We start from the raw sequence: 27864 nt of genomic DNA, 5'->3' as shown, positions 1-27864 counted from the left end.
GTTTCACCCACTATTACCAAAATCGATAGAATAAGTCGATTTGTAAAAAATTAATACGGAATCACAGTAGCATAGATGCTATTGCGCGTACACTAATGCTGAAAATCAGACACTCGCTCGCCAACGACAAAGAAGAACCCATCATATGTGACGTTACGTTACATTAAATGCACTTCCTTTACGCTTCAAGAAATTTTCCAATGAGTCTTCCCAAAAAGCTCCCTTAGACCTTGGCATCCAGTTTGCTCATTTTTTTCCGTTGTTCAAATGATGTGGGAAAGATGTAAAATGATTCCTCTTAATCTGCGTTGTACAGGACAAACGGTACCGCGCTTTGCCTGGTTTCGATTTTAGAACGATGTTCCACATTCAATATACATTGAATATAACACCGATATTTTACACGAAACCATATCTTCGTTTCCACAGAACAGGCAAGCGACGACGCATCAGGAGAAACCAGATCCAGGAGCAATTCATTTCAGCACGTTACGTACGTAAATCTCTCGTGACAGCACGTTCTTAATTACAAAATTATTTGGAAGTGTATCAACAGTTTCCTTCTTCGCCATTCATGCATTGATGATTCCAATGGATGTTATACATTTCAATTTTCTTCTCTTTCCTGTAAAATTTCACGCCCCCATCTCCCTTCGCTCGACTCATCTTCAATTCTTCAATCGCTCTTCTGTCTATCATTCCCCTTAGCTGTTCAACTCTTCTCTTACACTCCACCTGTTCTTTCTCTTGCGCAACCATATTCACATGCTATTGTATATCACACGCTCACCTTCTCATGCTTATTTACTAACATTTTGTTCCTCTTGCGTGCTGTTCGGATCATCTGGTCGCGGCACGTACAAAGCCGGATCGATCACCTTCGGGATGGGCTTGATCTCCGTGCCCAACTCTTTCTCAATTCGATGAAGATCAAAACGATCCTCATAGGTAATTAGATTAATGGCGATACCTAAAGAAAACATATTAATTAAAAAACCATTCAACCATATTGTAAAAATCATTTCACCCCGCTAGGATAGGTCATAAAATCGTAAAAGAAGGCAAAGATTCAAATCAAAATACAATAGAGATGCTGGTGAAATTGCATCTAATCCAATTCAATACAACAAATTATGTGAAAACAAAATCTTAAAAATGTCTATTCACTTACCCAAATGTCCGAAACGTCCGGATCTACCGATTCTGTGCAGGTAAGTCTCCGCCATCTTAGGGAAATCAAAATTAATTACAACGTTCACAGCCTGTACGTCGATACCACGAGTGAAGAGGTCGGAGCACACCAGATTCCGGCACAGGCCCGATCGGAAATCATGGAAAACGCGGTTTCGATGGGCCTGCTGCATTCGTGCATGAATGTAGTAACAACAGTAGCCCAGCTCAGTGATCTTTTTCGCAAGCAATTCGACACGCTGCGTCGAATTACAGAAAATAATCGACTGATTGATCTGGAGCTTCGAGAACAACGTATTCAGACAATGCACCTTTTGTCTTTCCTGTACGAACGCATAGTATTGCGTGACACCCTTGAGTGTCAGCTCCTCCATCAGATTGATCTCGTACGGATCGCGCAAATGCTTCTCCATAAAGTTCTTCACACTCAGTGGGAATGTCGCGGAGAACAACAGAATCTGGCGCTCCTTTGGCAATCTCATAATGACATGATCCAGCATGCCTTTGAAGTCCTGCGACAGCAACTTATCTGCCTCGTCTAATACTAGCATCCGACACTGAGACATGTTGGCCACGTCCTTGTCCATGAGATCGAGAATACGACCGGGCGTGGCAATGATCACTTGAACTGAATAAAAAATTCGAAATAACACACAAATTGGTGAAAATTTCATATCGAACGATGATTGCAAATTCAATCAATCAGACACACGCCACAATGCAATCAAGTGCGTCAGATATGTAATTTATAATTGTATTCTATACCTTTTTGATAAATTCTCATGATATCATCCTTCAGATTGGTTCCACCGGTCGTCACCATGACGCGGATGTGCATGTGCTTGGCCAGTTCGATGCAGATCTGTGAGGTCTGCAAGGCCAGCTCACGCGTCGGCACTATGATAAGAGCCTGAATGTAGTCCTTGGTCGGATCGACCTGCTCCAGTACAGGAATGCTGTACGCGCCCGTCTTGCCGGTGCCGTTTTTTGCTCGTGCCAATACGTCCTTGCCGACTAGGGCAATTGGGATGGCCGCCTCTTGGATCGGAGACGGTTTCTCCCAACCTTTCTCAAAAATACCCATCAACAGCGGTCGCTTCAGACAGAATTCCTCGAACTCATTTCCTCGTGTATCCGTAACATCCTGCGCAATACAGAAACATCAAAAATCATAAAATTACCCATCGTCTGCTTATGCGATAACGCATTTTTTCAACTGCTTTCAAGTATACTCACACTAGTCTTAATTCTAGTATCTTTGGGCGGTATTTTAAGTTTGGCCTTCCATCCCATGTCACCAACTTTGTTGTTCTCGCTGGAAAGATCAAGCAAACCAAAGGAGCAAGTTATCGTCGGCTGTCGTACAGAAAAATGACAGTTTTCTTTTATGAAAAAGACTTACCCTTTCTGGCTGAGATGATTATTCGAATTCAACGTTTCAGTCATCATGGCGTTGACCGTTGATTTAAGACTTTTTTTCGTATTACTTCTGCTTCTGGATAATGCTATGGTTCTTTTTTGTGCACCTCTCTTTTTCGTCAGGGACCGTAAATTTAGTTTAAAAATATTAAACCAAGACAAATGAATTTCTCTCCGTATGCTTATGCATCCACCATCGATTTAAACCACAAAACTGTACGTTGTTTTGCTGTGCTTTGTAAGATGAGTATTTGCGTCTATAGCCGCGCTAGCATGGCAGCTTGCACTTAAAATTATTCACCTTAACCGCACTATTCATAAACTAATATTAATTCTAGTATTCACAAATTTCTCAATCACTATTGATTTCACTTTCGCTTCTTCTTTCCGTCACCTTGCCTGTTCTATGATCGGTGTGAAGTGCTGTATTTTTGTACATCAACTGCTTTTAGCTTCCATTCGATTGGGTTGCTTTAGAAGGCGCACTTTTATGCCACTCCAATTTCACTTGCCAGGAAAGCTTCGTTATCTCATTTGCCGTGTTACACTCCTCGCCGGAAAATGCTGCAGTAGTCCTCACGATGGAGGTGTTCCTTTTTCTATATTGCCACGATGCAGGTATGTTAATTTATAAATTTGGTCTACACTTTTTTACAATTTTGATGAAACCAAGACCTCCAGAATCCACCCTAACCAAATCACCGCAGTACATCAGCTGGTCTCGTTGCGAGCCCCTTGCTAACGCAATAAATTAAAAAAGTCTTATATTCTCACCGTATTCACTAGTTCAGCGCCGTCCACGTGTTCAATGTCCAAGTTTGTGTTATTTACTTTCGCACACGGCTATAGATACGCGCTACCGATTTTGTTCTAAATGCACAAGTGTGCATTCGCCACTTATGAAAACGATGCGTTTTTGTTATTTGTTTATTCTTCTGTTCGCGATCGAGTATCGCACCTTCAGCAAAATATGTAGAGTATGGGTATGGTATTTGGATTCTTCAGCAGAAAACTTAACCGAACAGGAAGAAATGCACAATGGGCTCCAGATCTCTGCTCTATTAGTTTGCTCCGCAGCTCCGGATTCTGCCAACGGAAAATCTGTGCTCACGCTCTCGACGCGAAGTGGGGCAAATAAGATTTTACGTTTTCCAGCGTACACCACTGCGACCGGGTTGATCCGAAATAGATTATGCCTTTTTTATTTTGTTGAAAGAATCTTTTGTCCAACTATTTTCGCGCACAACACACGCTCGCTTAAAGCGGTCGAGTGATTCTCCTCTCTCGCTCTCTCTCTCTCTCTCTCTCTCTCGCTCTCTTTGACGCTTTCTGATGCTCCCTCCTATCCTTCAGGAACGCGTGTTATTTTTGAGTAGAATTTGCACTTTTCAGTATATTCCGTTTTAGTAAAATTTTCGCTGCAACGAAAGAAAAAGCTACAATCAACCACTGCCAAAAGTCATTGGGGTTTTGCAGAATGTTTTATTAATGCAAGTGTACAATCCAACCATAGTCACCCCATTACGATGTTAAATCGGCAATCTCGGATACAGCAAAGTGTGGAGGCTCGTTTTTTGTCTTTTTCGATTGTTTCGCCAAAAAAGAGCTTTCACTTTTAAAGCGTCTGAACGCGTAGAGAAATGTGTCTTTTAGAGGAGCCAGCCCTCCATTTAACAGCAAACAGGGGTTGTCTCTGCTAGATAATGACGGGAGTGAATCATACGCGTTTACAGACGGTAAATGATGTTAATCGAAGGAGAGATCCATCGCAGTACCAACTTCCACCATTTTTGAAGCGATTTGCACTAACGAGTTCGATATTGGACGCGCGCGATTGGAAGCGAATTGTGACGGCGGGTATTTCGGCCATTGGACGACGAGAACCATTGTCGTTGTTTCTATCTACCAGTGAAATCTTTCGCCCATCCTTCTCAACGACCGTCTTTCTTCATTTCCTATCCCTTTCTTCGACCGCAGCCCGACCTACCGAACTATGTGAACCCGATCTTTTTCATTTGTACTGTTTTCAAAGGATCAAATGCCGATGATGTGCAGTGAAAATGCGTGAAAATTACTGCGAACACAGTAGTCCGCGCGGTGTGAAGCAAACACAACCTCAAATTTCGACAAAGGGACGTTGTTGCAATTCATCAACGCCGCCATCCATTCAAACAGTTCGTAGTTTTTCTTCGCCAAAGTTGCTCTTATCATGAAGACAGAATAATAGCTCTAATTGGCGACCTACAACGGAGGCGATTAGGAAAACGTAGCGAGTTTGAGATGCACAAACTCGAACCAACCAGCCATCCGATCCCTTCGCATAAAGTGGGGTTATGTTGGCTTTTCAAGAGTTGCCAAGCCAACATGGATGCTGTTGAACGGCGACAGAAAGGCGAGCGTTTGTTCTTGCCATTATCGTTACGGCTCTGAAGCGAACACAAAACATTAACAATGCGTCGCGTAAATATGTCGCAACCCTTTTTCTTTTATTCGACGTGAAATCTACCGAACGCCGCTTAGCTTATCAAGCGCACTTTTCCGCTCTGCGCCATCCTCTCTCTTCCCATCTCTCACTCACTCTCAAAGAGTTCCGATCTTACTTTCTCGCTCTCACGATGCTAGCGCGTACGTATAATACCGTATTATCTATTGGACACCCCGTCCAAGCGTTACATAGGCAACTCCTAGTACTATCGGCAGAACAAAATATGTTCTCAACGCAAGCAACGCGGAATGAATTGGCATCATTTCGCGAGGCCGACGCGACAGGAGATTGAAAATAAAATCGCCAGGCCACGGGCACCTTCCACCAAGCCACCATCATGTTTCGCTCGCTAGAGGTCCTCCATTGTGGACTTCCACGGGTACAGAAACTTTCTCTTGGCCCACAATGAGCAAGGAAAACTCTTTCCCACCCTCGAAATAACACCAAAATCGGCAGTGAAGTGGCTTGCTGAGTGTTAAAACCTCCAAAAATGACCTTCGTCGGCGACCATACTCTGGCAAGTTACGTCGCACTTTTTTCCAAAACCTCGTAGCCGATGACGGCTGCCATTTACGAAGACTCGAAAAAGCCCGCAGTCCTCCATTTCGATAAAAACGTGTTGCACGGCCGTATGAAAATGATTCTAGCGCCGCAGAATGCCGCTTGACGACCAGCACTTATACTTCACGACGCGTGGATGTGTCCGCAGATAGTTTTAAATACCTTTTTGATTCCGCTTCTTTCGCTCGGTTAATTTTCGCAGAGAAATTAATTGTAACTTTTTTCCTTTGCTTCTCGATTTGATGCCAACCAACAATTGAAAGAATAACGCGGAAGAACCAGCGAAGAAACCGCTAGTGTGCACGTGAAAAAGGTTGGCTGTCGGTTACGGCTTGACGTTTACATTTGACAGAAGCAGGACACGTGAGATCCTGTTCGAAAAAAGGCATAAAATTGCAAGATTATAATTCATTGTTACAGGCCTAGCTATCGGAAATAGCTACCGATAACATATGTTTATCTATTTTAAGTCAATTACGAATGAAACATACGATATGTCGCTCTCACGCAGTCGATTTTTGAAACACTGTTAACGTGCCTGGGGATGCTGAAATCAAATTTGACATTGCTGTCAATTTGGGGATTTTCGTGTGAAAAGTAAACAAAGGCTTTCTACCAAAAACTTCGTGCTTTCGCCTTCACTATGGCAATTTTCAATAAAATTCAGATCGTTCTTGGATTTTTGTTCCTGCTACATGCGGCTTATTCTGCTGCTCAACGTAAGAACCTTTGTTTCGCTAGAAGTGGGTTTTCTCTTATGTTAATTTATCATTTCAGATCGTGCATACCTCCGCATCACCGAACAGGAGTTCTCAGAGCTGCCGATCGATGTAAGTATACGGCTTAATTAAAGGTAGTTCTAAATGTTAACTATTCTAACCGCTTTCCATACCTGCTCCTCATAGATTATATTTCAAGCCATCGCCAGCTTGATATTCATTATCTACAACATACTTCAAGTGGTAGGCGATTTCAAGGAAATTCGTGCTGCGGTCGACTTGCAGGCAAAGTCGTGGGAAACTTTGTCGAACATTCCTTCGTTCTATACGTTCAATCACCGCGGAAAAGCACTGGCCCCTCATTACGAACAGCCTTTTTCTGATGCGCATGAGCGGTCCTATGCAGGAGAAAACTATGCGGATTAGCGGATTGCATGAGCTAAACCCGGATCGAATAAACATGTGAGCCAGTGCTAAAGAACACCTCATATGTCATGTCACACATTGTCCGAATTCAAAACCAGAACCATCTTAGAGACATCACGAAAACGTTTATTGTCTGGCCATTCGCAATAGCAACGGTTTTCCCTTTGTCTGATTTAAACCTAATTAACCCGCATTGTTTCGATTCGGATAACAGGCGACCTAGAAACTAGATGGCACATGGCCCTGCACAATTGACCGTTAAATTTCCTCATTTCCCGCGAAAGGGAGCTTCAGTACCTAACGCTTCCAGTCCCACGGTATGCAAACCATACCGTCGGCCAGGACAGAGTAGTACGTCGTAATGGTAAGATTCAGATCGGCAAGTTCGAGCCCGGTTCCACCTTCTGCCAGCAGCTTCTCGAGGCACTCTATCATCCGGTCAGGAGTGACGGAATCATCCTTAGTTAGTGACAGCAGTCGAAATTGCGCTACGCAGCGTGCATGGAGATCGCGCTCGATGTGCTTTTGGCGATCGTATGAGTTTTGTTTCTCCAGCGCCTCTGCCAGGTGGTTCGTAAGGAAATCGACTAGCAACGAACCGGGACACGTGGCCGGAACGATCAGCTGCCCGGTGGGGCTCACCATCAGCGGACCGGCTTCCGATTCGACCACCAGCTCGAACTTCGTCAGATCCGGAGGCCACGATTTGGGAAATTTTGATTTCCCAAGGTAGTCCAGTAGCGCGGTAGTTATCTTGCGCAAGTGCGAAGCGTACGCCATGGCTTGTGCCTTTGGCATAAACTTTCGCCGGCCGATGCGAATGTTGCGCAGCACTTGAGACAACGCAAACTCGTAAGCTGGCAATTTGCTCAGGTAGCTGTCGTGTTTGTCGATCGTTTTGATCAGCTAAAAAGACGAACGCGAAAGGCCGTAAGCGGAGCGCTATTCCAACGTCCAACACGGTACTCACTTCCAACCAATTCCGCTGTACATCGCCAGTAAACAACATCACATGACCCTCGAGACTGACGCCTGTGAACGCCGCAAACACCACGGTTCGATCGCTCAACCCATCAAGGGCACCCGGGTGTAGTTCCGCAAGTTTCTCCAGACTTTTCAAGCATCCCCGAAAGTGCTCCAAGTTCCACCCGCAATCGTATATGATCTCTCGCAGCCCGAGTCGTTTCCGGACGTCGTCACGGAGCTTTTCGACCTCTTCCTGCAGCTCTTGTAGGGCTTTGGTGCGCACCGTTGCCGTAACGACATTTTTCCGAAGCCATTTGCTGTGCATGGTAAAGGATGAAACATTATGTAACGCATTTTCATGTCATCGTATCGCTAGCGAAACCCACATTAACGTCTCATTTTCGCGCACTTTCTTGATCCGAAACTGGAACAAATCGAACTCCTTCTCGAAAGGAGAGTCATCTTCGTCCTCTTGCTCTTTGCCGAAGTTATACTCCGATCGCTTACGATAGTAGAACGAATGGTGTTGCTGCTGCTGAAATGCCTCATTCAATGAGCCGGGCTTAGAGGTAGAACTATTTTTAGCAGCGGGCATTTTGTCCACATACTCCGTGGACAGGTTACAAGATTCGAGTATCCTTCGGAGCACTAGCCTTGTGTCGACCGTCCGTTCCAGGGGCACCTTGATGAGATTGAACGTGCCCCGATCCTGCGGGGCATTTGATGCCCTGATGTAGAACGGCAGCGAGTGTGGACTGGAGGGAAGCATTCGTTTCTGCTTGAGTAGCGATTCTAGGTGAGCACTAAGCAGCTTCAACGAGTCTTCGTTCACCTGCCGCTGCTGTGGATAGCGCCCGAAGAGGTCCGGATGCACAGCGAAATAGAACGGGCGCAGGGCGGTCGCCACCTCGGATGAGCTGACCATTCGAAGTAGCAACAGTGTCCCCGGGACCGTGTGCCTGCTCGTACTGGAGAGTAGAAAAGAAGCAAACACACGAACATCGTACATAAAACACCCGCAAACAGCTGACTGGTCCGGAACTATACCATTTCTTGGATAAAATGTACATTCCGAGCCGTGTGTTTAGCCCGGAGCGATTTATGATGCGCTACGGCGGAGAAAAACACTGTCTCCGGCAGTTTGTCAACAAATATTCACGGCCAGTAAGAAAAGAAAATGCGAAAATGCAGCAATGGCAGCTGATTTCAGTCAAAAGCGCAGCCACAGGAATGCATGTTTACATTACATAGCCCACTACTACGTGGCTGAATTGCATTGATTTTTGGTTGCCCAGTAGATAGGTGGTTAAATCACTGCGATTTGAGTCTTGTCGAAAAAGTCCTAGACATCGAATTGGTACTTTAGTAATTGGTAGATAATCTTCCACGTGGACGCTGATGGTATTCGTAGTAGAAGCCACGTGCTCTTGCACTGCCTCCATCGTTTAGTATGTCAACGTTCAAGACAGACCTTCAAAATTTAAAACTTATCAAACGAATTGGACTCGCCTTATTGTCTTGATTGAACTTCATCATGTCGCAGCCGTTTTGTGCGAGAGAAATTCTATTTATCCTTCTTCTGCTGACAAAAAAAACATCTCCATCCTGACACACTATCCATAATCGTTCTCAATCGTTCAAGGAAGGTACAAAATGCATTCTTTCGCATGAGTGTATAGTTTATTCGGAAATTGTCCTTTACTCCGTTAGTGCCACCCGCTACATTATTCTAACAATAAAGCACGCATTCGATGTACGGTAAAAACATACGCAAATATCAAAATAATTTTTCCTATACTTTTCAAATGTGCATCATTTGTTTCGTCGCTTCCTTAGCAAAGGAGGACTAAGATTCGGTAAGAGAATTCCGTACGATTACAAAATACTACGCCTACACCACGTGGTAAATACTTATGCTCCGCGTTAAGCTATCATGTTCCGTGTAAGGCAGCATTTTACAAGAGGTGGTTCGTTTTGTTCGTTTGTAACGGACACTTCGTTCTTAAATTATGCACTATTCAGAACAAACGACGTTGCAAAACATCAAAGATTAATTTTCTACACATGGAGACACTGGACAACACTTGTACATTAAACTGTTAAGCTAAGCTTAGCTCTCACACGAAAATATCATAGTTTAACCTATTATTAGCTCGTATTGGATTTTAAGTGTTGCTAAGCTTGGTTCTACTTTTTGCCCTTCTTGAGCACGAATGGTGCGCGTACGGGAAGTTCGAAATTATGGACTGTGTGTATCCGTCTATGCGGTTAATGTTGAAATCGTCTGCTGCTGCTGCTGCACCTGGACGGTTCGCGATCCTTGCGCGATCTCACCCGCTCGGACGCTCTTGAACTTGAGGAATGCATCCACTCCGTACCCGATCATGGCACAGTATCCAAAGAACTGGAAGGAGAACACATCATTAATTGTTTGCTGGCGATACGCGTTACACACTATTTTTCCTTACAGCTGCTGCCTGAAACGCTTCGATGCTGGTGGCGGCTGCTATCGAGGACGCCAACATGTACAATGCCGCCCATGCTGCACAGAAGTACAGCTCTATTTTTAGCCAGGGGATTTTGTGAAACTTTTCACAAAAGTGAAACAAGTAAAACACCAGCATTATGCCGCTAAACCAGAATCCCAGCATGGCGATCGTGTTGAAGAACGAACCCTGAGGTCGGTAGCTGAAGTAGGAAAACTCGATGCAGATGAACCCGATGAGATTGAGCACGATGCACACAATCTTCACGATGCCCGGAATAGTCCTGACGTACTCGGGATCATACCGAATGTACGGCTGGACGACGGTTTGCTGCTGCGTAACGGTGGCGGTTTGCGTGAATTCACTCATGTTTATTGCGGATCTAATAATACAACTCTAATGTCGCGTTCAGAGATGGCTACACATCCAGGCGGGAATGGTCGTCGAGGACCTGCTGTTTAGAAGGAGAAACACAGAACCAATTAACAACACGGCATCGTAGCAGTAAAGCAAGGATAAATCGATATCATTCCTGTTACGGCGAGTAATCAACAAAAAATTCCATGCCCACCCCCTTTGGGGCTACTGGTACACCCAACCAATCGATAAAAGAAGTGAAAGCAAGAAAGGCATACCCGTTCGAGGGCAGCACCCTCTTGAGTTAATGAGACTTTTCATCACGCAACAGCAGAGCAGGATAGGATTTCGTCCATCGCGAGAGCTTGGTAGGATTCAAATTTTCGTTTCATTTCAGAATTCAAATTTTTTCATTGCTTCTGGCGGCGTTAGCCTTGAGCGCGAACCGACACCGTTTAGCAACAAGTTGATAATTTATGGTCACCATCCTACTCGCACTAAAAAGAAACACTTACGCCGCAAAGGAAGGGCCCTTGTACGTAGAAATTTTTAAATTGGTTGTCGCTCGACGACCTTCCCAGAGACAGGGCCCCTAATTTAATAATACGGATTAAATTGAATAAACTCGCAATCGCCACGCGTTGAGTCACGGGTTCATTTTTAATCACAAAAAAACGCACCCTTCAAGAAAATATCGTCACTTCTCTCCTAATGGGGAGCGCCTGGTCCGTATAAGCACACATGCACACGGCACACGTAAAGGGTGGTAGACTTTTCTTCGTTTGCTGATGCTGATGTCACGAATCGTAGCCACCCCCTCCGTAAATTGCGCGCAGTTGCATTCTAAATGACACTACACACTTTTTCACGAAATCGATGAATGGACGGGAATGAATGAGCTCACCTCTGCTGGGAGGACTAGTGTGGAAGGATCTACGCGCCAACGGTGTGTGTTTTGAACACACTTGTTGAGGATTCGCTATTCGCTGGTTCTGCCTGTCTCACAAGACGGCTCGTGCGACGTCTGACCGTAGATTCTCAATATCTCAGCAGCACTTTCACTTGCTTGTGCGCGGACAGACGAACTCAAATAAAAACACAACATTCGCTTGTACGCATGCACGCACGCACGGTGGCCCCGTAGGTTGGCTGGTGACGGGTGCACGAAATGAAACACCGACCAAAACGATCGTCGGTCTACGCACGGTCTTACCAGCTGTCGATCGGGGAGGCCGTTTTGGAGGCGTATTTTGTGCGCGAAACTAATATCTTCTATCGGACGATCACTCTTTCCGTGCCATCATCCCCACCACGCACAGTCCGCGGTTGGTGTATGCGAAATCGTATGCCACGATGCGGTTACGTTGCGCAGATATCTCAATTTTTATCACTACAATGTGTGGACTGTTTGATCACTGGAATAAGAAAAAAGCTGAAATTCCAGTGGAGGGAGATCGATGAAGTCACGATAATACCTTTTGAGACTTGCTTTCGTTGTCTTTTCATTTACTCGATCGAATGTAGCGGTCATACGTTTTTGTAGATAATGAAATAAAATGAAATACGCATTGGTTTTCACTTTCATGCAATAAATAAAAACTTAAAAACATGCACCTGCTATTCAACTTGATACAAACAGTTATGCTCAAACATGTTATGCGTCAGAAAACATAAAAAGAACAACAAACCAGCATTTGTACAACATAGATCCATTGCCATTTTAGGAGCATCACTGTATCCACGGTGAAATGTCAAAACAAATGCCTACGTAAATTGCTAAACGGTGCTGTCAGTTTAAATATGAAATATTAATCTCATATTTATATCAACCATCTCTATTTTTTAAAATTATTAATTCAGTAAAGTCATAAAAACATTTCATAATTGCATGCCATGCTTTTGGATGCTTAAACACAGCGTAATCACTGCTGAAAGTTATGCGTGGAACAAGCCCTTCAAACGGCCAATGAAATCTTTCAGGTTTTAGAACAATAATTTATTTGAACGAATTTGTCTTTAATACGAAAATGTGTGCCTACATTTATGAGAACTTCTTTAAATTATTCCATTTTCATTCAAATCCATCATAATTTTACCCAACTAGCAGCAAATTGATTGTAGACCACATTCCAAGTAATGTGCATACTTGAGCATGTACTAAGTTCCGGTGCAACATGCTTACGTTAGTTCAAGCTAATTATTATTGATCGAATTTCCAGTGGCTCCTATTTTCAAAGGGTTTTCCATCAATGGCCACCTTTTGGCTACTCACATAATATAAAACTACTCCACTTCGGAGCTGGAAAACCTCCACTGAACGTGAGGATTGGAATTCCAAGAGAGCGTAGTTTGTAATCACTCATGCTGCCGTTGCGCCCTGTGGTTTGCTTTCTTTATTTATTTTTTCTCTCCACACGTGCTCGATCGAGCAGCAGCGCTGAATAAAATACGGAAAAACGCAAGTAAACTGAACCATATTTGCTTCAGGTCTCGGCACGATCCTCAGGCTCATTATTCCTAGCCAGTAGTTATGAGAAATACCAAGCATCCGACCAACGCCGGCTCTTTGCCAAAAGACTGCGGGTGTAGTTCGTTACTCATCGCGTGGTAAATGCTTCCCGCTCGCGAGGGCAGCGATCATCTCGTGGGTTAGGATGTAGGATGTATAGGTGGTCCACTTCGTGGTGTTTATTTTAACAACCGTGTAGCAACATGTGTTTGGGCGCTGCACCCGCAAATCATTGCCCACAACCGTAACCCTGACTCGCAGCTGCAGCTGCAAATGATCTATCGAGGTTAAGTGCATGCAAATAAGTCATTCCATTTAAATGTCACACCCTACCTTTCCGCGGATGCGCCATTTTCCTACCACCGTGGGTGAATTTATGCAACCGAAGTGCAAGTTGTCCGAATGGAGCCAACAAAGTGCGATTATTCGTTGCAAACCGTAACAACATGGCTTACGAGCGGCACAACATGGAATTACAGACAATTGTTTCTCGATGGAGAAACGCATAGGGTTTGATACTAGCATTCTGTGGTTTTAGAGCCAGCCAAAGGAGACCAAATATCATTTGTTTATGTTAGCGCTATGATCCTGTTGCTTTGAAGTACGATCTCCTAAATCGGGATTGCTGCCCATGTTTCAATGGCATTCAAATTCCGCATGATGTGTATCTTGTTCTCGGGAAAGAATGGACAAACGGCCTTAGGCCTCTTCAATGGATAACCCTGAAGGTAGGTGAAAAAAAAATACAAAATCCACCATCTGCTACTGAACCCGAACCGTCTGGTGTGATGGTCTTTTCTGGTTTGAACCCGTAATGTCGGCCAATGTTAAAGCCCTTCTCTGTTTGTGTTACGGTGGTTGGAGCGGAAATCTCACCCGAATGGGTGAAAAAAGGGAAAAAACACAACGCGATCGTCAGCACCCGACAAAATCCGTATGCGTACGAGGTGTAAACGGTTGAATACGCTTTTCAACGCTTCGGTTGAATACCTTGCTCGGTCGATGCTGTTGGGTTTTCCATATTTTTTTTGATCTTTTTCCCACCTTTCGCTACTCGATTTTACAGCCACCGACTCCGTCAGAACGCAGCTCGCGGTGTGGTGTTATTTTATTTTCGTTCGCTCGCGTTCATTTCGAATGTATTAATCACAAAATAAACTTTATGTCACAACGCCATTTTAATTAGCGGCCCGATTGAGATCGCCACTTCGGCGTCGCGGGTGGATGATGAAAAGTTAACGGACTTTCCATCTGTTCCCCCGGCACTGGTGAAAAGTGATCGCTAGAATCAACCGACCAGATAATTGTTCAATATCATTCGACTTATGGCTCATCACCCTGTCTCTGATGGGTGCTTTATATGTTTATATCGAAATTTGATCGTTTATATTCACCACCCGTTGATCACCTTCCAGCATCATCAACAGCAGCGACCTTCCATTCGGCTGCCTCAAACACGCGTAACAGTGACACGTTCGCGGGAAAACAATTTTATTGCACACTTCCTCGGGTCGGTTTACCGACCATCGAGACCCTGGAGAAGTTATTGCTCCTGTCTGGGGCCATCCGTGGCCGCTTACACGAACGCACCGGGGCCGAGAAGAAAGCATCGAGTGCGGGAAAGCGACGGAAATTTCATACTTTCACGCAACCGACCGCAGCCAACCGAACGAACGAGATTTGCTGCCCTAGTCACTGCTCCGAAACGCCTTGAGAAATGTGTTCATTTTCCGAACCCGTTCCCGCTCGATCCCTGACCCCTAGCTGGTGTGAGGCCTTGTCCAGTGTCACGCGCTGGAAGCAGAAGCAAGTTAGCCTTTATTGCTGTTCATTGTCGGAAAGGGATGCATAAATCAGCCCGCCATCTCCACTGACCATTACCGGTGTAGTGCTCGCTGGACGACAGCGTCGTAGATGGCGTGTTCCTTGTTTTTTTCCTCCTTCAAAGCGTAGAAAAATTCTTTCATTACACACAGCTGCCTGTATATCTGTCGGACACAAAAGGATACATTTGTTCCTTTGAGCGGGTGGGGAGCATCTTTAAAGATTTATAAACAAACAACCGATTGCCGTTGCTGTTCACTTTGAAGATTGAAATAACGGCCATCTGGCTGCATTTTACGGAAAAGTTTTTCTACGATTTTTTTCAAACCTCCTTGCACCTTTGATGGATTGCATAAAAAACCCCAATATGATGATTGAAGCACTTTTTATGACAAAAGCACCCCACGCTGTAGCTTAGTCACGGCACTGGAAAAAGCTACTGGGAAAGCCTACTACGATTGGCAACTAATTCAAACCACTCCGGTCTCGAGTGGATCGAAGCAAAACGCAGAAGTCGACGGCCGAATGCGAATGCGAGACCCATAAAACTTACCACCCGTCGTTGATCATAAATCATCTCGTGCGAGTGCAGAACCATCGCAGGGGTGCGAAAACATATTGCTCCCTTAACTTGTGCGGCTCCACACCGCACGTGGTGGCAAGGCGAATTAAGAAATGATAAATACACAAACTATACCAAACCCTCATCCCCCCAAAACCCAGCGTGACGGTGACGATACAAACCCCACAGCCACACACGACGCCGAACGGGTTGAGTCATTTTTAGCTGGCATTTTCCGAGCCCCTTTTTCGCTTGACCTGCCGTAATCGCGCCAAAATGCGCCAATACGCCGAAGGATGCACTCGGCTCGAGGACCGAGAAGCGAAACAAACGAGAGCAGCAGCCGATCCTTTGGAAGAAAGGTTGGCTTTATTTATTCACCGCCACCGGGAAAACACTCTCATTGTGGTCATCTCGGACCTGACCATCAATTCGGGTTCTGTTCGCTGTACGGCGTGCATCTTCGCAGTGCCGAGACGCCAGAGAGCTTGCGTACGAGGATTTAAGAGTGCATTCTTCCTCATTGCTCTCCACGACTCTCTGTTGTCATCTCTCTTGTTCTTCTCTCGAACGTCCTCTTGCTCTCACTCGCACAGCCGTTTGTTGGTTTTATTTGATTTTCTTCCCGCCCCAACTTACACGTTCGGGGATGTTTGATTAAAAAACGAACACGATTTCTTTTGAAGCGACGCTCGGGCGAAGGATACACGGGGCTGGGATGCGTCCTCGCACCACCACCATTCGACCCTTTGCGGCCTCCTTTGGGGGTTGGTTTGCCATTGCCAAATCGTAAACCGTCGCGTTCCGCGTTCGTTCGGTTCAGTTCAATCTGGTGCTCCGGCACGGTAGCATCGTTTGGCGCAACGTAACGGTGCCGTTCCGCGTTCGCTCTCGTCCTCGTCAAGTGACCGTTACTAGCAAGTGTTGTCGAACCGAAGCGTTTCGTTCTACCCGCCACACAATAAACACGTCCCCTGTGGAAGGGCGTTTAAACGCCCGAAAAATTAAGCTCCGTGTGAAACTCGTCGCTCCATTGACACTACCTGGTGAACCGTGGATGAAAGAAGAATCCCGCCCAAGATCGTTTTAAAACCACCGGCACCCTAAGCTGAGCGGTAATTTTGTCGACTAGCTTTTCATTCCCTCACCGATCACCAGTTCGTCGCCACCGATGGCGATGGTGGTGATGGTGGTTGTGGTGGCCATCAATCAGTATTATGTTTAATTAGTGCGAGGACAGCTGTTCGCGTGTTTGTGAACCGAGCCCAACCGAACGTGATCCACCTCCGACGAGCGAGAGAGTGAAAGAGAGGGAGAGAGAGAGAGAGAGAGAGAGAGTTCCCGTTTCGTCGTGTTTCGTGCGTGACGCCAGTGTCAGGAAGTGGCGGCGTTATTGGCCAATAACAAAACCGGCCTTTTGGGGGTAGCGATTTTCCCAGCATCCTTCTCCGCGTGGTGTTTTCCGTGAGACGCTGCCAAACGAACCAAAACAACCCAACCAACCGGACACCAGGCGTCAAGTTCACGCGAACGCGACTCGAACACGTGCTCGGTAGCGATAGTGTGCGCGCTTGAAAACGCATCCTATTCTTGGTGCATGCCTCGATGCGGCCGTTTCCGACGCCTAGCCGAACGAACTTGCATTAGAAAACGACTCGACAGTTCCGGACCGCTGCACCATTCCATCCCAATCGGGTGCAAGGCTCCAGCGACGGTAAGCGAACGGGCAAAAGTTTCCCAAGAGCATCGTATGTTCGAGCGCCTCCCTGTGCGGGTATGTGGGAAATTTCACATCACCGACAAAGCGGCAGCATTGCGCCGTAAATTGGAAGTTGGAAGGCCTATTTAACGGCGTTTATCATCTGTTGCTCATGCGGATGTTGCTGCGGATGCTTCCACTTCGCGGCATCGGTGCCGAGTTGCGGAATCTCGATAGCTTTGAAACTTCGCACCGCGTCGAGCTTCACCTTGCGAACGTCAAAAGACTGCGCAAAATTTGTGAAAGAACATTTATCGTTGATTTATCCCATACTTTGGCCCGCGTGGATGCGCTTCCGATCACCGTGAGCAGGTCGTGAGGAACGTTGAAGCCGGAAGCCACAGCTTTTTTGTTCCACTCCCAGCTCGGGTGTCGGTTTCTTCGACAGCGGCCAACAATCGCACCACTCACGTGCGGTTTTTGATAGGATGCGCACCGTATGCCACGTACGAGCCTGGAGCCGTGCCTGTCTGGCGCATAAATCATTATTTCGACTCGACTTCGAGGCATCTCGGGGCGCATCTTATCGGGCAATGCGGACCACGCGCCTGATGGACTCGCCATACCGCAGGGAAGCGGTAGGAAATGAGAAGGAAATAGGACTCGATGAATTTTGGTTTCGGGATTTAGATCTTGATTTTGAGCTTTCGAGGCTCGAAATCGACGATAACACGCAATCGACACGTGCGATGGAGGCGCCTGGTGTTTTGTTCTCATGAGCGACCAGGCGCCTCCATCGATTCTGTTGGTGGTGAAATTTGCACACGAAATGTGAACGACGTTCATTATCTTGCTAAGTTTTCGAGATCAGTTTGAGGGACATTAATGAACGGAGAGCCAGCCACGTGTATGAGCAATAAATTCAAAGCAATTTTCCGCGAAATAATGACCGATGAAGCCAACTGAAGCTCATCGTTTACGCATTCCTGTATAGCCATAACCCGTGGAACCGGATGTTTTCGTGCTTTTTTGCCAATAAGAAATGCGCCTCAAATAACCACAACTCAACGTTAAATACACCCCTCGCTCTTCACGCGTACGGAGCTTTAATGTTTTGAAATTAAACCAGATGAATGCAGCGCCCGTTTATTACCGCCCGTTCGGTTGTTTTGGCTGTTTATCTCGCGATGCCGCTGGTTTGGAGCTTCGGTCAATAAAAGTTTTAATTCCAACCCAAAACTCACCAACACCGTCGTGCTGACGAGATATCCTGCCGACTGCAGACAGACATTCCATTTCGTCAGCTGGAAATTGTGCCGTACAAACCGCACAGTCCGGTTAGAAGTACGCCGCGTTCTGCCGTGTTCCAAGCCATTCTGCATACCGCTTTCGGGCGGATCGGGCTGTGTGGCGGGTTGTTTTCTAAATCGCAGACATTCTCACCACCAACCGCCAACTACAGCCGGCCCGTAACCGCAATGTTGGGCAAAGTTTTCCCGCAGGCGGACGGCATAACGAACTGGCCTTCTGTCGCTGCACGGAATCATCAAATTCATCCGGATCCACGAATAACAAATAACTCCGAGCGCACCGGAGCAGATGGCGACTGGTGGTTGGCGGATTGTTTGCTCGTGAGCGCAAAACAAACAAATCATAAAACGCGTGACACGAATTGCAAATGTCACACCGGAACCCGGCCCACCCAACTGTTGCCCCGTCGGGCTAGAGGTCCTTTTCGGTCGCTAAATCACTCGTTTCGCTACACGTCCGGTTGGTGGACCGGGGCACTCGATTCACCGATCGAGATGTGTATTTATCTGTCTAATTAGCTTCTCGCTTACAATTCATCGCCAAATTAAAGAGCGAAAATATAGCCCTCTTCGGCTCGTGCAGGGCGGCATTTGAATTTTCCTTCTAAGTATAGAAATCTTGCGCATCAGCAAGTCGAGAAACCGGCTACACCGCGGAATGTGATTGCGAGAGCCGGCGCAATTGGCGATTGTGATCAATGTTCCTTTCTTGCCCGACCAGGACACTGGGGCTCGCCTGGGAGCAATTTGTTATTAAAAGATTTCTCATCCCACCGCTGGGTTGGACCGAAATGTGGGACCACGTCGTCGGTTAAGCCCTCCTCGCGACGCTTCGGCTTGGGCAATGCGGTCCGAAATAAGTTTCATTCATAAATTTTGTCGTTCATCTTCCGCAATTCTCGGCCCATCCTTTGGCCCCCCTGATCTTGCCAGCCGTGCCAAGGCCGGCGTGTGTTTCGTGCCGCTCGATCCAGGAGCATTTCGCGCACAACACAGTCCGGTTGTTCAATGCCACCCGCATGAGGAAAGGTCTCCTAAACACCCACACGTTTCGTATCCTCATCGGTAGATCATCGTCACATAATCTGCCGCGATCTGGAAGATCGCACACCCGCTGGGCGGATCAAACCACCACCGGGCTTTGGCCATCTGCGTTGGAGGTTGCGGTTCGTTGTATATATATTTAGGAGCGGCAAGATCGCCGACCAGACTGCGGGTGAAAAGAAGCAGAAAAAGAAGAATGAACGGCAGGAAAAAATAAAAAACCGACTCAACTCCCAAAGCGAAATAAACCACGCTGGCAGACTGGTTGGCCGCTTAATGAAACAAATTGAAAAATGAACTGAAACATGTGTTTTGAGTATCTATCTGTTTGCTTTCCTTTCGCCTCGCGTCCTCGAGGTGTTCGCGGGACGGGCGGGACGGATGGAACGAATTTTGCGTTCATTCTTGAATACCGGCCGCTTCCTTCGATGGACAGTGGTCAAATTTTACTACATCCTGGCACGATCGGCCAATAAATTGATCCAGCTGCTAACATGTCGGTTTTGGGAAGGGGGACTTTGACGAGTTTTGTTTGCTGTTCTCGGTAGTAATTAAATGTTTATTTACGCACCGATAAGATTGGGCATGTATTTTATTTTATTTGGCTTGTGATCGGTTCTCATTGCCATCGCAATATGGATGATTTATCGATGCTTGCTCACAAAACCCGAGCCAAACCATTTATTCTCAACCGTTTATTATCTAACCGTCAGGAAAAGCAATCGGCAGCGCTTAGCGAACGCGCGATCGAACAAACATCCCGTGTTAAGGGGATTCCGCTATTTATTTATAGGATAATTGGTTCGAAATGCATTGCCATTCGGCGTTCCTCACCGACTCGGCCATTGCAGGGAGTGGCCCCTTTTGTGAAGGACCAGAACAGCTGGGCTTGTCACAAGAAAACCGAACCTCTCGAACGGCAAACATCGTGGCGGTGGCAAAGACTCGCCTCGGTTCTTTGGCTTGGGGTCGGTGGGGTTTTGTTTGCCTGCAATTGCACAACTCATATTTCCCGACGGAGGCTAGCGGTCAAGCGAGAAGGCGACCTTTAAATGATGGGGAAATTATGAGCTATTGTGCAAATAGGAGCGCTAATGCCACCGACGGTGCTGGCAGAAACAATTATGCTTGGGGAAATGCTACCAACAGCCTGTCGAGTGTGACGTTTTAAAGCTATGTGCAAACAAGCTGTTAGCACGAGCAGGAGCGCTGTTAAGATTAAATTTTTAGGAAACACGTACATAACATTTAAATTGATCGTTATATTTTGTTGGAAAAAAAATGCTCTTTTCTCAAACCACGACCCATCGCCTACTTGGATGAAAAGTTTCACCAAAAAACATGTACCAATTTAAATTGACCAATTTGGGTGTATTTTGTTTTCGAAGAATTCAGCCCCTTCGGCGCTTCTGGCTCACTGTGAGCAGTAAATTTGGTGCCGTTTAATAAAATCACCACATCAACCGGTCGGAAGGCCGCTCATCGCGCCACCCGAAAGGGGATGAGTTATAACTTTTAAAGGTGCAACAGATTTTTCTTTTCCCCCACTTGTCGCTGTGTTGCTATTATTACCGCACCCGGAGCGTCTGCCTTCGGATGCCAGGAGCGAATTATTGAACCGAAACAGCATTTCTGCCACTCGCGATTACTCGTGACGTGCAGCAGTCACGGACCGGGAACGGAACCGGAGCCGGGCGCAATCAACCAACTCGCAAATCCAGCGGATGGATGTAATTAAACCACCCTAGACTACGCGTGGCCAGTGACGTTTTTTCTTTTCGAGGGTGAATAATCGTACACCGGTTTCTTAGAACGTATGGCAAATGCTTTTAACCAACCCTTCGAGCGATTGAAGCGATCTCAGAGGATGCTGGCGGATGTGCCACCTGTGCGGTCTGCCCAGTTCGCTTCCCTCGTACGCCTGCCGTTCTTAGATTCAAATTAACGATATTAGATTTGCTCAACCATTTGTTGGTGATATTTTTATTCGACCGTCAACATCTCTGCCGTGATCGTCGTCACCGTCGTCGTCGACGTCTTCGGTTGGTCTTTGGATGCGCCACCTCACAAAAACAGAGAGTTCCCTTTTGGCATTTAAAGCGTTCCCTCGAAAACGGCCGCCACGCTGCGAGCGGTACTTGCGAGCCCGCGTTTCTCAGCAATATGCTACAGGCAACCAATTAAATAAAATCCCAACTTTTCCGTGGGGAAAATGGGGGAAAACACCTCCCAATCCAACCGCTCGTTGCTTAGAACTCGCAACGGTTGTGATCGCTTTTAGCGCGCCAGAAATACGCCGACGGAAGAAAAGAAAACCACATGATTTAGCGTCCGGTAAGTGATGGGATTTATTTTTAACAATAACTATAAACCCCACACGTGGATTATTCAAACGCGCTTATTTTGAGTCATATTTTAGCAATCGGTTCGTCCGATTTCGCAGCATGATGGCGCCCTTTCGCCTCCGCACAAGGATCCGTACGACCAAACGGTCACTCGCAGGGCGCTTATGCAATCGAGGGTGATTGTGTGTGCAGTTTACGAAGATAAATCTGCTGCACGTACCGACCGGGGAGTACGTGTCCTCGAACCCCAGCCATTGGCCTCTATTACTGCATCATCATCATCATCATCGTCATCATCGACACCATCGGCCAGGCCAGGGTCGAATCGACAGTCTACTTATCCGTCCTAATGGGTTGAAGCAGTCTCGGGACTGATTTTTGGCAAACGCGTTTAGGTCGGTCCTTGAGGGTTGAGAATGGGAACATCGCTCGCATTTTGCAGCATAGATGGCAAAGTTTCGTTATATCGTTCCAACGATTTTGTACGTGTGCGTCTTTTTATTCGGACGAGGGTGGTTAAACAATGCAATGTGCTTGGGTGCTGGTTTCCATTTTCTTTAATTCAAAACGCGACCAATGGCGCCAAAAATCTCTTTGCCAGCTGAAGCTGAAACGCCAACTCCTTCCAAGCTGATGGAATTCGATTGAAGGGTGTAGATTGTAGCAACAAATCACTACTTCAAACTGACCTTCCTTTTCGGGTGCATGCTCCATCTCGTTCTAAGCCCCCATGTCTCATTTACCACGCTGGAATTCGGTTGTACGGAGTTACTTATCACCTAACCTCATTAACGGTGGGCGAGAGATAACCAAATCGACAGATAGCGTTGATTCGTAAATTGATTATAGCCACGCATCCATCCGACGAGGGAACTGAAGTCGAGTCAAGCAATCAGTCATTGCCTAAACGACTGTAACATAAGCAAGGCGTCGATACACCACTTCCACACGCAGCATGTAGCTCCATTTGCACGTCAACGTTTCAATTTAAATTTTATGAGCTCGCTATCTTCGCTCATCCGCGTCAGGGCCACCGATTGCCGGAACATACCCCGGAGGGTTCCTTTTTCGAGCTGCATCGTACCTTATCGACTAACGCGTTGGCTGGTTGGCTTAAAAACCCCTGCTCACACATGCCCATCGGAAGCATGTGAAAGGTCTCAAGTGGCGTTGGGGGTGGAATCGTCGGAACGGAACACGGACCTGACCGTCGGCTGTGGGAAGGGCTCGCACGGGTTGTGTTTATTGCAATGCTAACAAATGGCAAATGTTGCGCGAGCCTGCCAACATTTCGTCCATGGGCGTAGAAGAGCGTATAAATCGCTGCACCGGTGCGGCACTGCCAGAAGCGCCGTTAGAGGTTACACGGGAATTGATTGTTATAAATAAACCGGCTAACCGACGCGCGTTTTTGGGGCGTCTTGGCGTGCGGCCGTACGCGGGTAGGTTTCTGTTTTGGTTTTGGCCCCGTGCTGCAGGAAGAGTGATTCGAGGGTTTTGCCCTTTTTTTTTTCTTCTCCGTGCCACCTCTGCTACTGTCTGCTTTTATTCCGTTCTCGTTGCAGTCTGCGTGGATGTAACAACAAATTAGCCGTTCATCCGTATTGCCGATTCGATCCTTCCATCCATTGGGGCAGCCTGGCCGCGTTGGAAAATCCCTTCCTTTCGCGAGTTGATGGACACACCGGGTGGTTGCTGACGAGGTGGACCACAACGAAGGGACCACAGAAGTGAGAGAGAGAGGCGCAATGCGCCCGGTCGGGCAGGATGAAGAACGCGAACCGGACTCACCAGCAGCCAACGACCGGTGGTGCTGGCGACGGCACGAAGATGACATAAATTGGAAAATGTCAACTCAGCAACAGGTGACACCAACCGATCGGCCGGCAAGGGATGGCGATGGTGGCCCCGAAGCGCCAGCAGATCGAGACGCCACCCCGGTGGCCGTTGATGGCGAGAATAATCCAATTAAATCGTTGCGACGCCAACGACGCCACTGTGATACTGCTGGGACGCTGCTGGTCGCTAGTACCGCATCAATCACCGGCCCTACAATGCCGATTGCCTGCGACATCGAGCGACCGGTGGCACGCCTGCGACGAATAGCGGCCATTGGATCTGACGACGAGGACGACGAAGACGACGAGGACGATGGCGATGGTGACGTACAAAGCACCCCAACCGACCGGGAAACCGATGGCGAGGGTATAAATAGTCCTGGGCATGATACGACCAACAACAACCACGGGCTCACTAGCCGATTTTCTGAGGCTTCCGAGTCGGTATCCCTCGAGGTCGGTACATTCGGTGGTGATGGAACGTTGGAGCAGAAGCACAATAGCACCGTGAATGCTCGTCGTCGATGGAAACTGCTGGCTCGAGCACTTCGGCATGATTCGAGCGAGGATGATCAATTCGCAAAGTTCAACCTGATCGAGGCCGATCGAGCTGGTGATGAGAAGGATGACAACGTGTACGTTTACCGGTTGTACGATCGCTACCGGTTGAAGATCAGGTTGATCGGTCCCGAACGACCCTGGACGGCGAGTGAGCTGATCGGGTTTAACAACACGGGCAACATCTGCGTGTGGCCATCAGAGGAGGCACTCGCGTACTACGTGCTGTCACGTTTGCCACAGTTCGATGGAACGAAGGTGCTTGAGCTGGGTGGAGGCATGACCTGTCTGGCAGGACTCGTCCTGGCAAAGTATGGCCAGCCCGCTTTCGTGCACGTGACCGATGGGAACGAGCTGTCGGTGGAGAACGTCCGCAAGTCGTTGGTTCTGAACAAGTTCAACTGTACGATCAAGTCGTCGGTATTGAAGTGGGAACAAACGACCCAACGTGAGCTGGATCAGAGTCAGAGTGAACGTTACCACTTCATCCTGTCGGCGGATTGCCTGTTCTTTGACGAATCCCGATCGCTGCTGATCGACACGATCTGGCACTCGCTGGCGGATGAAGGAGTCGCGTTGATCACGGCACCACGCCGTGGCCATACGTTGAGTTTGTTCCTGAACGAATGTGTCGCTCGGGGTTTTCACTACGAGCTGCTGCAGTGCTACAATGAGGCGATCTGGGCCCGGCATCTCGAGCTAAAGCAGACGGAAGGTTACGATGAAAACGTCCACTATCCGTTGCTCGTGAAGATGTACAAATACGCGCAGGGTTCGGTATTACACCGGTTGTAGGATCCCTGGATCCAGCTTGGACTCCCATGAATTCCATGAAAAAAATGCTAGCTCGAATACGCCCTAATCTCCGACATCTGCTTCGGAGTTGTTCACCTGCACGTGCACCTGCAACGGGGCGAGATACTCACGTCTGATTGATGTGGACGGCTGGTTAATGCTTCGCATAATTCAATTCGATGCCCATCCTGCTGAAGGGTACGATAAGAATGTGCCCGGAACGGAAGTGGACTGTGAACCCGTGCCATTACAAAATCGATATACATTTAAAAGCTCCTGTTGTTATGATACGAACCGGTCGGGGTGCGTTTTTTTTGCTCGAAAGGAAATTGAATCAAATCAGAAGCAAAAAAACATAAACGCACGCATATATATTACAAAAAGTATTGATATTATCGAACGGCAGCGTTCGAATAGTAGCTAGTAAATTAAATGAATGTTGTTAAGCGAAAATATTCGTACATACAATGCGACGTTGTGTATCGTCTTTGTTCAATTATATCGTAGGTATGTTGATAAATCGCAGAACGCAATAGTATTCAAATTGTAGGTTAGCTGAAATGTACCTTGTGATAAAGGCGTATTTTGGAACGTGGCTAGAGGTTACGATACCATACGAGATAACTTTTAAAAAATGCCCAACTATCGGTTATCGAAAGTTTAGGTTAGTCTAGCTGCTGTATACTAACAACCATCCTTCGAGGTTCCGCATCGCGTGGACCACACGTGAATCAACGCGAGGATTGGATGTATTAGCAAGTTTACTAATGAAACGTTCAGCCAGAACCGATTGTTTGTTGTGGAATAGCGTAACACCGTTCAACCGTGACTCGGTTGGAGCGAGCTAGGCTAAATTTAACTGCACTACAAATTCCCGTCGTCCAGCGGCGGCTCCACGATCGTTAACGATCAACGGAGCAGCTGGCCGTAAGTAATGCGTATGAATGGAACGGTAATCGAAGAGATTCAATTCGATCTAGTTTATTGTTGGCAAAACCGTTCTGTACGGCGGTAAATATGTGTTGTATTCCAGGAAAACCAGTATCACTGACACTCAAGCACTCTGTACTTTCCTTTATGTTATTCACTTAAAAATGTTAAAACTAGAATGCATAGACATAGGCTAGCATAAAGATTGTTGAGAGCAAAGAATGCTCCTTTCCCTACAGTAGACAATAGCAAAAGCACACTCCCGTTCCCAAAGCCCCGAGGGAAGACGAGCAATAAAACTCCTTTACGATAATACAAATTTTATTCTATAGGCAAATAAATAACTGATGTACCCAGTGAACAGTGCCGTGATGCTGCAGGGTTTGTGTGATGACATTCTTTGGCTGCAATGTGATGTTTTGCTGCAATTTCAGTACGGATGCAATCGCTGCGATGGGTGCATTTGGCTGTGGTAGGCTACCTGAGCTGGTGGTGGCGGTGGATGCGTTGGATGGGACGCTGGATACGGCAACATTCCCAATCCAACACCCAGCGAACCCGGTCCCAGTCCATGTGGTGCTAGTGCGATCGGTGCGGGTACGTGAGGTTGATGCTGTTGCTGCGAAGGCATAAGAGCACCGACCGGATCCACCACGGAGTTAGCATCCGTTGCATGCACTCTCATGTGGCCGTTTAGGTTGTTCAGTGTTGCAAACACTTTGTGGCACTCGTGGCATTTGTAGCTCTCAGTGGAGCACTCGTTCAGATGCATCTTACGCTTGTGAGCCATCATATCGCGGTTACGACTGAAGCTCTTAGCGCATATATCACAGTGGTAGTTTTTGATGCCCGAGTGGGAGATCATATGTCGCGTTAGGTCGCCGGATGTGATGAAACCTTTGTTACAGGAAGGACACACGTGGTCTCGCTCGTTGGTGTGGATTTTTTTGTGCGCCTGAAAGTTTCCCAGCGCCGAAAACTGCTTGCTGCAGATTTCGCACTGGTAGGGTCGTTCACCGGTATGAGTGCGGATGTGAATGGCGAGGTTGTGCTTTTGGGCGAATCGGCGAGGACAAACGTTGCACGCGAACGGTTTCTCTCCTGAGTGAGTCCTGCAAAAAGAAATTCAAATAGGAAAGAAATTTTGGTTATATTCCAATAACTTTGGTTTACAGGAATACTCACCGTAAATGCATTTGTAGTTGAGCGGCACATTTGAATGTTTTGTGACACTGGTAGCATGTTTGAGGGATTTTCGGCATCGGTTTTGGACCTCGCTTCTTTCGTTCTTCTGGCAGCTTGGGTCTGTATCGTTTTCTGCTATTTGACTTCCTAGAATGATCGATCGCACATCATACGATGGTTAGTTTTATGGATGCGATTAGAGGAGCGCGCGAAACTTACTTTTCAGAAGACTTATGATCATCACCTTTATGATCCGCTCCAGAGAGGAGCCAGGAATCGTCCGTCATCGTTTCCTTTTCCAGTGTGTAGCTGTACGCCATCGCAGAGCCACCGTTCATGTATTGCCGCAATCTCAAGTCAGAGTTCTCACATTGTTGCTTCAAATGAAACGCTACCCCGAGGCGGTACATGCAGTTATTGCAGATCGTGCTGGGAAGACCATCTTCTCTCGACACCTGCAAAGGGAAAAGTTCGGTTTTACTGATCGGCATCATTTATTGTGCACGAAACACGTTCTTCGCATACCTTAATATTGGCACACATTACGAGCATATTTGCTGGTGGCATCGGTACCAGTTCTGTGCTGAATATTGACGTGAACACTCCTTCCTCCAAACATACTCTACACAATCTGCTTATATTATAGTCCATGTCG

The 27864-nt window shown here is 47.0% G+C and overlaps 6 protein-coding genes across 7 annotated transcripts; 2 read left to right on the top strand and 4 right to left on the bottom strand.

Moving 5' to 3' along the window:
- Positions 1–800: 800 nt before the first annotated feature.
- Positions 801–2640, bottom strand: LOC128725344 (ATP-dependent RNA helicase me31b). The gene is made up of 5 exons (XM_053819079.1): positions 2594–2640; positions 2428–2506; positions 1957–2335; positions 1172–1819; positions 801–970 (listed from the first exon to the last, which is right to left on the bottom strand). Exons 1-5 carry the CDS (start codon positions 2638–2640, stop codon positions 801–803), a joined length of 1323 nt encoding a protein of 440 aa, XP_053675054.1.
- Positions 2641–6257: 3617 nt separating this feature from the next.
- LOC128725594 (ER membrane protein complex subunit 5) lies at positions 6258–6844 on the top strand. The gene is made up of 3 exons (XM_053819352.1): positions 6258–6375; positions 6434–6486; positions 6562–6844. Exons 1-3 carry the CDS (start codon positions 6300–6302, stop codon positions 6799–6801), a joined length of 369 nt encoding a protein of 122 aa, XP_053675327.1. The 5' UTR covers positions 6258–6299; the 3' UTR covers positions 6802–6844.
- Positions 6845–6940: 96 nt separating this feature from the next.
- LOC128727870 (T-cell activation inhibitor, mitochondrial) lies at positions 6941–8837 on the bottom strand. Its single transcript, XM_053821820.1, has 4 exons — positions 8815–8837; positions 8154–8735; positions 7772–8084; positions 6941–7707 (listed from the first exon to the last, which is right to left on the bottom strand). Exons 1-4 carry the CDS (start codon positions 8835–8837, stop codon positions 7099–7101), a joined length of 1527 nt encoding a protein of 508 aa, XP_053677795.1. The 3' UTR covers positions 6941–7098.
- Positions 8838–9438: 601 nt separating this feature from the next.
- On the bottom strand, positions 9439–11628 carry LOC128725239 (CKLF-like MARVEL transmembrane domain-containing protein 4). 2 transcript variants are annotated; one of them, XM_053818965.1, is made up of 3 exons: positions 11515–11628; positions 10236–10707; positions 9439–10171 (listed from the first exon to the last, which is right to left on the bottom strand). In XM_053818965.1, exons 2-3 carry the CDS (start codon positions 10620–10622, stop codon positions 10028–10030), a joined length of 531 nt encoding a protein of 176 aa, XP_053674940.1. In that variant the 5' UTR covers positions 10623–10707; positions 11515–11628; the 3' UTR covers positions 9439–10027. The 2 variants fall into 2 exon arrangements, with proteins under 2 accessions (XP_053674940.1, XP_053674941.1); XM_053818966.1 differs by lacking the exon at positions 11515–11628 and adding an exon at positions 11126–11191.
- Positions 11629–23651: 12023 nt separating this feature from the next.
- On the top strand, positions 23652–25094 carry LOC128727867 (calmodulin-lysine N-methyltransferase). Its single transcript, XM_053821818.1, has one exon. The coding sequence runs from the start codon at positions 23652–23654 to the stop codon at positions 25092–25094; it is 1443 nt and encodes a 480-aa protein (XP_053677793.1).
- A 1360-nt stretch (positions 25095–26454) lies between these two features.
- Positions 26455–27860, bottom strand: LOC128725751 (zinc finger protein OZF-like). Its single transcript, XM_053819519.1, has 4 exons — positions 27735–27860; positions 27429–27664; positions 27210–27356; positions 26455–27136 (listed from the first exon to the last, which is right to left on the bottom strand). The coding sequence occupies exons 1-4, from the start codon at positions 27858–27860 to the stop codon at positions 26455–26457; spliced, it is 1191 nt and encodes a 396-aa protein (XP_053675494.1).
- Between the last annotated feature and the right edge of the window lie 4 nt (positions 27861–27864).

The sequence above is a fragment of the Anopheles nili genome, chromosome 3 (genome assembly GCF_943737925.1).
Source record: "Anopheles nili chromosome 3, idAnoNiliSN_F5_01, whole genome shotgun sequence".
Lineage (NCBI taxonomy): Eukaryota > Metazoa > Arthropoda > Insecta > Diptera > Culicidae > Anopheles > Anopheles nili.
The sequence above is the reverse complement of the archived record's forward strand: the minus strand, read 5'-3'. Positions and strand labels throughout refer to the sequence as shown.

Coding starts and splice junctions, on each gene's coding strand:
- LOC128725344 (XM_053819079.1), bottom strand. CDS start 2,640: ATGATGACTGAAACGTTGAATTCGAATAATCATCTCAGCCAGAAAGG. Junction 2,507..2,593: donor AATCATCTCAGCCAGAAAGG/GTAAGTCTTTTT, acceptor TGATCTTTCCAG/CGAGAACAACAAAGTTGGTG. Junction 2,336..2,427: donor ATACTAGAATTAAGACTAGT/GTGAGTATACTT, acceptor TGTATTGCGCAG/GATGTTACGGATACACGAGG.
- LOC128725594 (XM_053819352.1), top strand. CDS start 6,300: ATGGCAATTTTCAATAAAATTCAGATCGTTCTTGGATTTTTGTTCCTG. Junction 6,376..6,433: donor GGCTTATTCTGCTGCTCAAC/GTAAGAACCTTT, acceptor TTATCATTTCAG/ATCGTGCATACCTCCGCATC. Junction 6,487..6,561: donor TCTCAGAGCTGCCGATCGAT/GTAAGTATACGG, acceptor TGCTCCTCATAG/ATTATATTTCAAGCCATCGC.
- LOC128727870 (XM_053821820.1), bottom strand. CDS start 8,837: ATGTACATTTTATCCAAGAAATG. Junction 8,736..8,814: donor TACATTTTATCCAAGAAATG/GTATAGTTCCGG, acceptor TCTACTCTCCAG/TACGAGCAGGCACACGGTCC. Junction 8,085..8,153: donor CGCGAAAATGAGACGTTAAT/GTGGGTTTCGCT, acceptor TACCATGCACAG/CAAATGGCTTCGGAAAAATG.
- LOC128725239 (XM_053818965.1), bottom strand. CDS start 10,622: ATGAGTGAATTCACGCAAACCGCCACCGTTACGCAGCAGCAAACCGTC. Junction 10,172..10,235: donor AAGCGTTTCAGGCAGCAGCT/GTAAGGAAAAAT, acceptor TTCTCCTTCCAG/TTCTTTGGATACTGTGCCAT.
- LOC128727867 (XM_053821818.1), top strand. CDS start 23,652: ATGCGCCCGGTCGGGCAGGATGAAGAACGCGAACCGGACTCACCAGCA.
- LOC128725751 (XM_053819519.1), bottom strand. CDS start 27,860: ATGGACTATAATATAAGCAGATTGTGTAGAGTATGTTTGGAGGAAGGA. Junction 27,357..27,428: donor GATCATAAGTCTTCTGAAAA/GTAAGTTTCGCG, acceptor CGATCATTCTAG/GAAGTCAAATAGCAGAAAAC. Junction 27,137..27,209: donor CAACTACAAATGCATTTACG/GTGAGTATTCCT, acceptor TTCTTTTTGCAG/GACTCACTCAGGAGAGAAAC.